General features: G+C 42.3%; 1 protein-coding gene across 1 annotated transcript; it reads left to right on the top strand.

Moving 5' to 3' along the window:
- Positions 1-4,315: 4,315 nt before the first annotated feature.
- Positions 4,316-10,816, top strand: LOC120058012 (phosphatidylinositol polyphosphate 5-phosphatase type IV-like). The gene is made up of 11 exons (XM_039006529.1): positions 4,316-4,449; positions 5,067-5,972; positions 7,084-7,207; positions 7,345-7,442; positions 7,529-7,653; positions 7,863-7,982; positions 8,323-8,424; positions 8,584-8,745; positions 8,910-9,025; positions 9,148-9,284; positions 9,472-10,816. Exons 2-11 carry the CDS (start codon positions 5,122-5,124, stop codon positions 9,602-9,604), a joined length of 1,968 nt encoding a protein of 655 aa, XP_038862457.1. The 5' UTR covers positions 4,316-4,449; positions 5,067-5,121; the 3' UTR covers positions 9,605-10,816.
- The last annotated feature ends 3,060 nt before the right edge of the window (positions 10,817-13,876 follow it).

The raw sequence follows: 13,876 nt of genomic DNA, 5'->3' as shown, positions 1-13,876 counted from the left end.
GGCTGTGCATTATCATGCTGAAACATTAGGTGATGGCAGCGGATGAATGGCACGACACAACGGTATCTCTGTGCATTCAAATTGCCATCGATAAAATGCAATTGTGTTTGTTGTCCGTAGCTTATGCCTGCCCATACCATAACCCCACCGCCACCATGGGGCACTCTGTTCATCTCATTCCCTGAGATGTTGTCTGACAGTTTGTGCAGAAGTTCTTCAGTTGTGCAAACCCACAGTTTCATCAGCTGTCCGGATGACTCAGGCAGATAAATTAGCCGGATGTGGAGGTCCTGGGCTGGCATGGTTACACATGGTCGGCAGCTGTGAGGCCGGTTGGACGAACTGCTAAAACAACGTTGGAGGCAGCTTGTCAGGTGGATGGATTATCAGGTACCGTATATATATATATATATATATATGTATTTATTTATTTTTAAATATTTTTTTTACCTTTAACGTCAATAATCAAAAAATGTGTAAACTCAGATTTTTTAATTTTCACATATGTTGCAGCTTAGACCCTACTTACATCATCAAAGGTTTTTGTGTTATGCCCACCCTCAGTTGAGACAACATTCTCTTGAATACAGGGTGGAATAAAATAGAGATGTAACGATTGTCTATTTCGTCCTCCTCATCGGACGAGGAGAGGCGAGAAGGATCGGACCAATATGCAGAGTGGTAAGTGCTCATGATGATTTATTAAAACCGAACTGAACACTGAAATACAAAAACAATAAACGATGTGCAGAAAACCGAAACAGTACCGTGTGGTGAAAAAACACTAACACGGCAACAAACACCCACAAAACACACGTGAAACCCAGGCTGCCTAAGTATGATTCTCAATCAGGGACAACGATTGACAGCTGCCTCTGATTGAGAATCATACCAGGCCGAACACAAAATCCCAACATAGAAAATCACACATAGACAACCCACCCAACTCACGCCCTGACCATACTAAATAAATACAAAACAAGGGAAAACAGGTCAGGAACGTGACAAGAGATGTCAACTTTCAAATGGTACGACAAAGATGGTTAGAGGTCCACACATCAGAGAATATTGACTTGAATGGGAATATCTGTTGTTTCAAGTTATACTGTCAATCCTCCATAGGAAACATATTGAAATCATAGAAATATAGATAATATAAATGACCATTTAAGTTGAAATTCGATGATGGGTGGACTGACGGTCAACTTTGTGTTAGTTATTACAATTGAACATTTCAATACAATTTCCATTTCAATGGTGCACCAGCTAAATTGTAGTGGTCTGAAGTGATATAAATATAATTCATAGAATGGACTTATGATTGAAATGACACCCACCCTGTATTCAAGACCATGTTCTCTCTCAAATGATGGCGGCACAACACAAAACCTGAGATGATATGAAATAGGGTCGAAGCTACAACATTTGCGAATATGAAAAAATCTTAGTTTACCCATTTTTAGGTAATTGACGTTAAAGATTTAGTTTGAAAACACTGTTTGTAGGCTATTAAATTACATCAAACTCAAACGTTTATCTTTTCCAGTGATGAAGACATGGATGTCTCATGGTATGGTTAAGGGTATACAAAATGGATCAACTTTGAGCACCTTTATCTCCTGAATGTTTTGCCATTCAGGTCCAAAAAGTGACTTTCTGACCACTTCTTCCATGGGCAAACATGTATGGAAAGTTTTGTTTTAAACAAATGGGATGCTTTCAAAAAGTTATTGAATTCAAATGGATTTACCAAAGGATCATTCTCAATAGCAGAGATGAGGAAGCCTGGTCCCCCAGATCATTAGTGTCTACTGTACATAATTAGCTCTGGTATAGACGCTTCAGAGTTTATAATCATTTAGTGACATCATTGGGAGGCTTTTTCAAATCAAATCAAATTGTATTGGTCACATACACATGGTTAGCAGATGTTGTTGCGAGTGTAGCGAAATGCTTATGCGTCTAGATCTGACAGTGCAACAGCATCTAACAGGTAATATCTAACAACTCCACAACAAAACCTAATACACACAATCTAGTAAAGGAATGGGATGAGAATATATAAGTATACAACATATGGATGAGCAGTGACAGAGCGACTAAGATGCAATAGGTAGTAAAGAATAGATAGTGAAGGATACAGTATATACATATGAGATGAGTAATGCGAGATATGTAAACATTATTAAAGTGGCATGATTAAAGTGACTAGTGTTCCATTTATTAAAGTGGCCAATGATTCAAGTCTGTATGTAGGCAGCAGCCTCTCTGTGCTAGTGATGGCTGTTTAACAGTCTGATGGCCTTGAGATAGAATCTGTTTTTCAGTCTCTCTGTCCCAGCTCTGATGCACCTGTACTGACCTCGCCTTCTGGATGGAAGCGGGGTGAACAGGTAGTGGCTCGGGTGGTTATTGTCCTTGATGATCTTTTTGGCCTTCCTGTGACATCGGGTGTTGTAGGTGTCCTAGAGGGCAGGTAGTTTGCCCCTGGTGATGTGTTGTGCAGACCGCACCACCCTCTGGAGAGCCCTGCGGTTGTGGGCGGTGCAGTTGCCTGTAAAAGATAGTGAGGGTTTTAGGTGACAAGCCACATTTTTTCAGCCTCCTGAGGTTGAAGAGGTGCTGTTGTGCCTTCTTCACCACGCTGTCTGTGTGCGTGGACCATTTCACTTTGTCAGTGATATGTACACAGAGGAACTTAAAACTTTCCACCTTCACTGCTGTCCCGTCGATGTGGATAGGGGGGTGCTCCCTTTGCTGTTTCCTGAAGTCCATTATCATCTCTTTAGTTTTGCTGACATTGAGTGAGAGGTTATTTTCCTGACACCACACTCCGAGGGCCTTCACCTCCTCCCTGTAGGCTGTCTCGTTGTTGTTGGTAATCAAGCCTACCACTGTAGTGTCGTCTGCAAACTTGATGATTGAGTTGGAGGCATGCTTGGCCACGCAGTCATGGGTGAACAGGGAGTACAGGAGAGGGCTGTGGGGCCCTTGTGGGGCCCAAGTGTTGAGGATCAGCGAAGAGGAGATGTTGTTTCCTACCTTCACCACCTGTTGGCGGCCGGTCAGGAAGTCCAGGACCCAGTTGCACAGGGCGGGGTCGAGACCCAGGGTCTCAAGCTCAATGATGAGATTGGAGGGTACTATGGTGTTGAATGCTAAGCTGTAGTCAAAGAACAGCATTTTTAATCTTACAGCGATGAAAGAACAATAGAATAATTTAATAAGATTTATATGGAAAGAACAGTGTTTACTGTGCACAGATGTCCTAGATTATGGAACCCACTATTGTCAAGATTCTCAGAATCTCTCTACCTTAGCCATCTCGCTTTCAGCTGTGAGAGGGAACCATGAAATGCAACGATACCAAATAGGAGCAGAGTTGCATGAAACTTCCATCTGCTCTTTGCCAGGGTGTGACTCACTGTCAGAGAGTTTGCCCACCCACAGATAAAGCACTGTAATTCACTGGAGAACACTTCTGTGCTGCAGCATCATTGAATGAGAGCCAGTAAACATCTTAAACATGAGTGAACACAGGAACATAACAGTTATCAAACACCTCAGATAATGTTATGTGTATTTACTCTGGGTAAACAGCCTCGTTGACCTATGGTGAGGCATCACATTGTAGATGTAAAAGCCAATAATTGAGTTGAATCAGATGTATTTCATATTTTATTGTGAATCAAGCAGGCACACTTGATGCACTTACATAGCCCTATAATGACACCTTCTGGTTAAAAGTGTGTGTGTGTGTGTGTGTGTGTGTGTGTGTGTGTGTGTGTGTGTGTGTGTGTGTGTGTGTGTGTGTGTGTGTGTGTGTGTGTGTGTGTGTGTGTGTGTAAAACAGACAGACAAGTATATTTTGTAAATCATCACAGTTGATATACCTTACTTACTAATACTGTAAGGAGGTACATAGAGGATACATTACACACGCACTGTTTTGTATGTGGCTGTGAGTCAGAACAGTTTCAGTATATTACACACAAACAAATTACAATGTCTTTTTATGGTGGAATAAAGGCCTCGGGATTCTAAACAAAAATCACTCCTGCATTCAGAATGTTCAAACTAAAACATGTTGAGCTTATCACAAGCTCTCAAAATCCAAGGCTTATACTCACTCTAACCCACTATAGTAACTCCACACCTTGAAACCACCCCAAAATAGCTCACTAAACTAAAGGGTTTGCCTATGTTAATAGCCTTATTATTACCATAACTACCACTACTGCATTTGTAGTAGGGGGCGCTACAAGTACAATGCAAGCAGCATGTGTTTTCTCGGTAACAAAACTGCTGTCAAGCGTTACTAAGGAAGTGGAAAGTTTGCTTAGCGTTCGGAGCTAACCAGCTAAGCTAAAGATAGCTAGCTAGCTACCTCAATAACGATGTATTCTCACAACCCTGCAATGGACGAAACTTGATTTTGCTTTCCCCCAGGTATCTAACGATAATCATTTGATTAAATGAAGCGTCATGTCTAATGCATTTGTCTTTCCCAGACTGCCAGGTTCCTAGCTAACTAGCGTTCTGCTGTCATAGATTAGCTAGCACACAGCTAACATTAGTTACGTTTCTCAAGCTAGATTGGACGCATAGTAAGCATTAGCTAGCTATCTCTGCTAGCAGAACCCATAACTAGGAGCATAACATGTTAACGATGACGTAGCTATCTAGTTAGCTAGCCTTAAAAGTGATCAGCTAACGTTAGCTTAGCTAGCTAGTAAATGTAGCACCCAGTTAACGTTAGCTAGCTGCCAACAGAGCTGCCACTTTCAGGCAGTAATTTAGCTAGCTAGCTAGCTACCTACCGATAATGAGTCAACCATATGTGCAGTTTACTAGCTAACGTTAGCTAACTAGTTAGTTAATCAAATTAATCGTGCCTAATGATGTAATACCTATCTTAACGTTATACCTTGTGTGAGATCAGTAACAGGGCAACATATGGAGCTAATGTGAAGTATGAGTTAAGGAATAGAATTGAGCAATCAAAGATAATTATACATATTATCAATCAATTCTCAATAATAGTAGCTAAAGTAATTGTTTTCTAGATTATCTCCTTCTAAGCAAATGGAGTCCCCATGCACCTAGAAGGTGCAGCCTGCTATGAGGATGACTGAGAATGGGGAGGACAGCAGCCCCTCTCAGCCCGTTGGTGGAGTGTTACCTGGTGGAGTTCCTGGTGGGAAGGATCCAGGAGGAGTAAGTGGTGACAATAGGCCGGTGAACCCCACTACAGAGGACAACAAAACCACAAAGCTCCTCAACAACACCATGAAATTCCCTCAGGATGTACGAGACCAAAGCAGCAAGACCAGTCCCTACCAGCCCCGACCACCCCTGCTGCCAAAGCCCCCTGCACTGTCAAAGGGAGGGAACAGTGATTCGGTGGAGGAGAAGGTGAGAAGCATGAGACTGAAGAACAGCCAGGAGAGTCTGACCGACCCAGCTGAGACCGGTTCCTCCACAGAATCTCTTAAGGAGGACTCAACAGTTACAGGTGTGTTCACCTTGAGCGGTGCTGCCACCTTGAGGAACGGACAGGGCTCTGTCGTTGGACCCCAATCGGCTCCATCAGGGTCCCCCGTCTTCAGAGCCAGGGGCAAGAGCCTTTCAGAGTACGAGCGGGGGCCCCACGACCACCACAGTGACCCTGCAGAGCAGCGGGTGAGGTCCTCCAAGGTACGCCTCTCTCCCTTACAGCCCTCGGGTCCATTTCCTGCTCTGGAGCAGAGCTTGGCTTCCGCATCCTTAAGGACGGCTAATCGGATTGACAGGGATTGCGTGGATTATGGCATTGTGCCGGGGAGAGCTGGGCCGGAGAGGCTGCAACTGCACAGGAACCTGAGCGACAGCCGGCTTCTGGATAACATGGTGTCGGACAACATCTCTGTCAACTCCATGAAGTCCACCTTCAGCGTGTTGAACCCCATCAGACCCAGGGATGTCAGGAACAGGTATTTCAACAATACTCTCATTCAGGATATCCTCTCCAGATTACTGACCAGATACCTACTGCAGGAGCCTTCTCTACCTGTATTGGATCATTGACTCATACTGGTATCAGAGTGCTATTAGAAGTCTTCATGGCTTTGATGCTGTATTAGATTAACATTCTGTATCTAAATACAGTGTATATAGTATCCTTTGAATGTTTGATGCACCTCTAAAATGAAGATAGCCATGCTTCGGTGATATTCCATTGCATTGATAACGTAATGCACTTCCTGTGATGTGGCACATGACATCCCATGATAAGAATTGATGTGGGCCTTGAGTTAAATATGCCTGTATTCTGCATGAAATACAGACCGGCATTTGAGCTATTGTAACCTACTGTGAACAGTCTCACAGTCACCATCAGCTTTGAATCGTAACCAAGAAGACTATGCTGCAGGCTAAGGCTAATTATTACCATGGCACATCTGCAGTTGGTCCCGTGTGGCTCAGTTGGTAGAGCATGGCGCTTGCAACGCCAGGGTTGTGGGTTCATTCCCCACGGGGGGACCAGGATGAATATGTATGAACTTTCCAATTTGTAAGTCGCTCTGGATAAGAGCGTCTGCTAAATGACTTAAATGTAAAATGTAAATGCAGTTAGAGCATTAGCATTGATGTGTGCTCTCGCAACACTGGTGTCAGCTATACTTTAATGAAGGCCTCAGAGGCTTATGCTATGTAAGTGCTCATTCAGATAGAGGAAAGTGTCAAGTGAATCAGCATAGCTTTTGCCACCATTCAGGGAGCAAAGATGGGTCTCAGTACGCTACACACATCATGCCTCAGCAAGGAGCTGTTAAAGGAATCGGGGGATTTATCTGAAATGTTTCAGTGCGATATCAGCTATGGAAGAAGCCTAGCCTATGTTTTGAAATGTGATTCAGCGCCAATAATATGCAGCCTTCTTTAAATTGTGTGTGTGTGCATGATACTGACATTTTATAATGTAGTCTACCAGACATTTTAAATGGGTTTGGTTCAAAGTAGCCAATAATATTTCCAATCAGGAAAAAACTATCTATACCTCCCGTTATTAGCCTAAGTGTTCATTTCCTCATTGTGTTCCAGGAGTTTTCTGGAGGGCAGTGTGCTGGGTAGTGGTGCCCTGCTGGGGGCTGAGGAGCTGGACCGCTACTTCCCAGAGAGGAGAGTTGGCATCTACATAGCCACATGGAACATGCAGGGAGAAAAGGTGGGGCCGATCCTACTGTTTACCATTAGGCCTAGAGCATGAACGTATGTTTCTACACATTCTACACTCACTCTTTGATAAGGTGTGTCCTGGTATTCTGTTATGAAGGAAAATGACCGCTTCCATATGCTTTTCAGGGACTTCCAAACAACCTAGACGATCTGTTGCTCCCGACGGACTCTGAATTTGCTCAAGACTTTTACATCATCGGAGTCCAGGAGGGATGTCCAGACCGGTATGAGATGACTCTGTATGAGTGCATAATAAAATTATATCAATGAAGTCTTCAGTACTCTATGCTGATGTGTGTCTGTGTCACAGGAGGGAATGGGAGATCCGTCTTCAGGAGACTCTGGGGCCGTACTACGTCATGCTCTACGCAGCCTCCCACGGGGTTCTCTACCTCACTGTGTTTGTCAGGAGGGACCTCATTTGGTTCTGCTCAGGTCTGTCCTAAATGGCTCACGACATTTTCAGAGGAAAATGAATCAGTCCTTTACCATCAACAAATCTCAGAATGTTGTCCCTTATTGAAATGTTGTAAGAGAGGCAATGTTATAAGGTGATCTCTGGCTACCTACTGAATATTTTGTGTACAGTACATTATGTGATTTGGTCCCTCTCTGTACCCTGTAATTATCGGATCTCCTAACAGAAGTGGAGCATGCCACGGTCACAACACGCATCATGTCTCAGATCAAAACCAAAGGAGCTGTGGGGATCGGCTTCACCTTCTTTGGCACTTCCTTCCTCTTCATCACCTCCCATTTTACCTGTGAGTGACACGTCTGTTGTTCAGGAAGTGATGTCAATACATGACGTGAATGTAAACAGGAAGTGGAAAGCCTTTGGATACAGTCTCACTACTAACTAGGGGTGTATTCATTATGCCAATGTTTAGTCTGTTGCTAAATGTTTTGCAACAGAACCCGTTTACTCCAAATGGAAAATGTTTTGCAACTAAAACAAGTTTTTATTGGACAAATTCTGGTAGGCCCCTCCCAGTTTCATTCTGTTTGCTCTGTTTACTTCTGTTTGGTTTTTAAAATATAAATGGTTTCCATTGCAAGACGTAATGAATACACCCTAGGTCATTTAATGTCCTTGTTTTCTAGCTGGAGATTCCAAAGTGTACGAGAGGATTCTGGACTACAACAAAATCATTGAAGCACTTGCTCTTCCTAATGGTCTTCCAGACCCTTACCGCTCCACATCCTGTAAGTACTCCTCAAGACAATAGTTGTTCATTGCAGTATTGCTGTTACATCTAGAAGAGCATGCTTATTGTGTGATGAGAAATGATGGTATTTCCTTCATGTAAGTGAATAAAAACACCAGTGTAAATGTACTTATCATTTCTGTTTCATATCTTTCAGCGGATGTGACAACACGGTTTGATGAGGTTTTCTGGTTTGGGGACTTTAACTTCCGTCTGAGTAAAGATCGTGTGGGGGTAGAGGCCATTCTAAACCAGAACCCGAGTGTGGACATGGGCCCTCTGCTCCACCATGACCAACTCTCCAAGGAAATGAAGGATGGTATGTCTACATGGAACAAAACAATATTAACACGAAGAACCAGACAGGTTTAGGCAAATATTACATGTATTAGATTGTGAATGATATCTCAAAATGTATTGTTACCACGCTCACTGTGACAGATATTTCAAAATATAATACAAATGTATTATGCTCTGTTCTAGGTTCCATCTTTAAAGGCTTCCAGGAAGCACCAATTCAGTTCTTCCCCACCTACAAATATGATGTCGGCTGTGACATGTACGACACCACCTCCAAGCAGAGAACTCCCTCATACACAGTATGTGTCAGCATCAGTCATATCCTGTGCCATTCGTTCAAGCAAGCCTCTTTTTTTTATGATGGTTTGTTTTAAACACACAAAATAACATTTATATTTGACTGTTCCTCTGTGTGCTATAGGACAGAATACTGTTCAGGAACAGGCAGGTGGATGACATCAAAGTGATAAAGTACACCAGCTGTTCAACGATAAAGACGTCAGACCACCGGCCTGTCATCGCCATGTTCCAGGTCAAACTGCGTCCCGGGAGAGACAAGTAAGTCCCACCCCTTCCTCTCAGCTGTTCCAGCAGCAAGCTTTTTTACACCTCTCATGTACACTGTAGTACAATTATTAGTAGTAATAGGTGTCCAAAAGTGCAGTCAATGAAAATCTGAGTTTATCTAGAACAGTTTGTTAATCCTGACTTTTATTTGTTGTTCTCTGTCTGGTGTGTTTCCCAGTATTCCTCTGGGAGCAGGCCAGTTTGACAGGAGTCTGTACCTGGAGGGCATCAGGAGGAGGATCACCAGAGAGCTGAAGAAGAGAGAAGCCATGAAGAACCAGGGCAGCAGCACCATCTGCTCAATCTCCTGAACCTGGACCGGACTTGACTGGACCGGTCCTCCCTCCAGAATCACTCTGACACAGTCGTGAGGGACAAAAGGGAACCAGTCTTTTGTTGCCACTTCCAGCCCAGTCTGTGTGTGGGTCATGGAAGTCACAGAAACTGATCTGTGAGCACCCCCTACTGAGAGCTGTTGGAACTGTCACTCATGGTTTATGGGGGGCTGAGGTTGTAGCTGTGGGGCTGTTCTTGAGGGCAGGGACCTTGAATTAATGACAGATACCAGCCTGCAGACTCAGCAGTTAACTGGTCTATTTATACAGCCCTTCCACAAACAAGACTGAGCTGAGGAACGTGCCATTGAAGATGACCTTTTAGTTAGTCAGTCACATCTCCATCTGTGCGCTGGCTGGCTGAAGCGAATGCTTTATGTAAACTGTACTTTAAACATTTTTTTCTAATTGTTTTATTTAACAAGCCAGGTTGATATGGGCTATGTAATGTCACCTTTTTTTACTTGGTGTAACAGTATTCAAAGGCCTTGTAAATGCATTTTCATCAAACAGTTCTTACAGATGTTTAATAGTATACATCACTTTCGGTTGATATACCAAAGCTCAATTCACTCCAAAACTTTTGTGTTTTTCGTGGATTTACTCAAAGAAAAAACGAACCAATGTGATTTCACAGAAATTGACTTGTTATTCGTATCAACTTTATAGGAAATGTCAGTGCTTTTGGTGTTGCTTTGATGCAAATGCATTCCCTGCAAGTACGGTACTTATTGAAATAACTTAATACATGGTCTTTTCTGGCATTGTATAATACCAGATGTATGAATAATATCTTTCAAATATTTAACTTATTTACATATTGTATAATATCTCACATAATAGATACAGAATCATATTTTGCAATGGTGATGTTGATCGTGTTGGAGGGGTTTGTTTGACTGTACTCTGGTTCATTGCCTTAATGTCATCTGTCTTGACTAAATGAAATACACTGTCATGTAACTTATTCAAAAATTACTTTCCATACTTTATTGTGCTAACGAAGGGAAGATAATTAATTTTATTCTTGCATGAAGATCAATGGTTCTGGTGTAATGGTGAATCATGAGTTGTCATTACGCGCTCATGGCAAGTGCCTGTGATCTTGTTTGTGATTTCCTCAGGACTCCATATCTGTGCATCTTTTATAACACATGCTTTGTGATGTAACATCACATAAAAAAATGTTTGGTATATTTGTTATTGGTTTGTTTTATTTCAAAAATGTAGCCTTTGTCATCTGAAACAACACCTCCTCTTCGCTGATCCACAACACTGGGGCCCCACAAGGGTGCGTGCACAGCCCCCTCCTGTACTCCCTGTTGACCCATGACTGCGTGGCCAAGCACGCCTCCAACTCAATCATCAAGTTTGCAGACGACACTACAGTAGTAGGCTTGATTACCAACAATGATGAGACAGCCTACAGGGAGGAGGTGAGGGCTCTGGGAGTGTGGTGCCTGGAAAATAACCTCTCACTCAACGTCAACAAAACTAAGGAGATGATTGTGGACTTCAGGAAACAGCAGAGGGAGCACCCCCCTATCCAGATCGATGGAACCGCAGTGGAGAAGGTGGAAAGCTTCAAGTTTCTCGGCGTACACATCACTGACAAACTGAAATGGTCCACCCACATAGACAGTGTGGTGAAGCACTGCCAACAACGGCAAAGCTTTCCAGAGGGTGGTGCGGTCTGCCCAACACATTACCGGGGGCAAACTTCCTGCCCTCCTGGACACCTACAGCACCCGATGCCATAGGAAGGCCAAAAAGATCATCAAGGACATCAACCACCCGAGCCACTGCCTGTTCACCCCGCTATCATCCAGAATGCAAGGTCAGTACAGGTGCATCAAAGCTGGGACCGAGAGACTGAAAAACAGCTATCTCGAGGCCATCAGACTGTTAAACAGCCACCACTAGCACATCAGAGGCGGCTGCCTATAGACATAGATTAGGAATCACTGGCCACTTTTAGAAATGGATCACTAGCCACTTTAATAATGTTCCGTATCCAACATTACTCATCTCAAATGTATAAACTGCACTCCACACTATTCTACGGTATCATAGTCCCTTTTAAATTGTGTTTACATATTGCATCACCTATTTCACATGTATATACTGTATTGCATTCCATACTACACCACTGACTGTTAAACAGCCATCTCCAGCACATCAGAGGCTGCTGCCTATAGACATAGATTAAGAATCACTGGCCACTTTAAGGAAATTAAACACTAGCCACTTTAATAATGTCTCCGTATCTTGCATTACCCATCTCATATGTGTAAACTGTACTCTATACTATTTTACGGTATCTTAGTCACTAATTGTTTGTAAATATTGCATCACCCATCTCATATGTACAGTTGAAGTCGGAAGTTTAGATACACTTAAGTTGGAGTCATTAAAACTCGTTTTTCAACCACTCCACAAATTTCTTGTTAACGAACTAGAGTTTTGGCATGTTGGTTAGGACATCTACTTTGTGCATGACACAAGTAATTTTTCCAACAATTGTTTACAGACAGATTATTTCACTTAAAATTCACTGTAGCACAATTCCAGTAGGTCAGAAGTTTATATAGACTAAGTTGACTGTGTCTTTAAACAGCTTGGAAAATTCCAGAAAATGATGTCATGGCTTTAGAAGCTTCTGATAGGCTAATTGACATAATTTGAGTCAATTGGAGGTGTACCTTCAAACTCAGTGCCTCTTTGCTTGACATCATGGGAAAATCAAAAGAAATCAGCCAAGACCTCAGAAAAAACATTATTACTTGGGAGCAATTTGGGAGCAATTTCCAAATGCCTGAAGGTACCACGTTCATCTGTACAAACAATAGTACTCAAGTCTAAACACCATGGGACCACGCAGCCGTCATACCGTTCAGGAAGGAGACTCGTTCTGTCTCCTAGAGCTGAATGTACTTTAGTGCGAAAAGTGCAAATCAATCCCAGAACAACCGCAAATGACCTTGTGAAGATGCTGGAGGAAACAGGTACAAAAGTATCTATATCCACAGTAAAACGAGTCCTATATCGACATAACCCGAAAGGCCACTCAGCAAGGAAGAAGCCACTGATCCAAAATCGCCATAAAAAAGCCAGACTACGGTTTGCAACTGCACATGGGGACAAAGACCGTACTTTTTGGAGAAATGTCCTCTGATCTGATGAAACAAAAAGAGAACTGTTTGGCCATAATGACCATCGTTATGTTTGGAGGAAAAAGGGGGATGCTTGCAAGCCGAAGAACACCATCCCAAACGTTAAGCACGGGGTGGCAGCATCATGTTGTGGGGGTGCTTTGCTGCAGGAGGGACTGCTGCACTTCACAAAATAGATGGCATCATGAGGCAGGAAAATTGTGTGGTTATATTGAAGCAACATCTCAAGACATCAGTCAGGAAGTTAAAGCTTGGTCGCAAATGGTTCTTCCAAATGGACAATGACCCCAAGCATACTTCCAAAGTTGTGGCAAAATGGCTTAAGGACAACAAAGTCAAGGTATTGTAGTGGCCATCAGAAAGCCCTGACCTCAATCCCATAGAAAATTTGTGGGCAGAACTGAAAAAGTGTGTGTGAGCAAGGAGGCCTACAAACCTGACTCAATTACAGCAGCTCTGTCAGGAGGAATGGGCCAAAATTCACCCAACTTATTGTGGGAAGGTTGTGGAAGGCTATCCATATATGTTTAATCCAAGTTAAACAATTTAAAGGCAATGCTACCAAATACTAATTGAGTGTATGTAAACTTCTGACCCACTGGGAATGTGATGAAATAAATAAAAGTTTAAATAAATTCTCTACTATTATTCTGACATTTCACATTCTTAAAATAAAGTGGTGATCCTAACTGACCTAAAACAGGGAATTTTTACTCAGATTAAATGTCAGGAATTGTGAAAAACTGAGTTTCAATGTATTTGGCTAAGGTGTATGTAAACTTCCGACTTCAACTGTATATACTGTACTAGAGGTCGACCGATTATGATTTTTCAACGCCGATACCGATTATTGGAGGACCAAAAAAAGCCGATACCGATTAATCAGACTTTTAAAAAATATATATATTTTTTTAAATTATTTATTCATTTGTAATTATGACATTTACAACAATACTGAATGAACACTTTTATTTTAACTTAATATAATACATCAAAATCAATTTAGCCTCAAATAAATAAACATGTTCAATTTGGTTTAAATAATGCAAAAATATACTGTTGGAGAAGAAAGTAA

This window comes from Salvelinus namaycush, chromosome 1 (genome assembly GCF_016432855.1).
Source record: "Salvelinus namaycush isolate Seneca chromosome 1, SaNama_1.0, whole genome shotgun sequence".
In the NCBI taxonomy this organism is placed as follows: Eukaryota; Metazoa; Chordata; class Actinopteri; order Salmoniformes; family Salmonidae; genus Salvelinus; species Salvelinus namaycush.
Note: the sequence above shows the minus strand (reverse complement) of the source record. Positions and strands in the feature narration are given on the sequence as shown.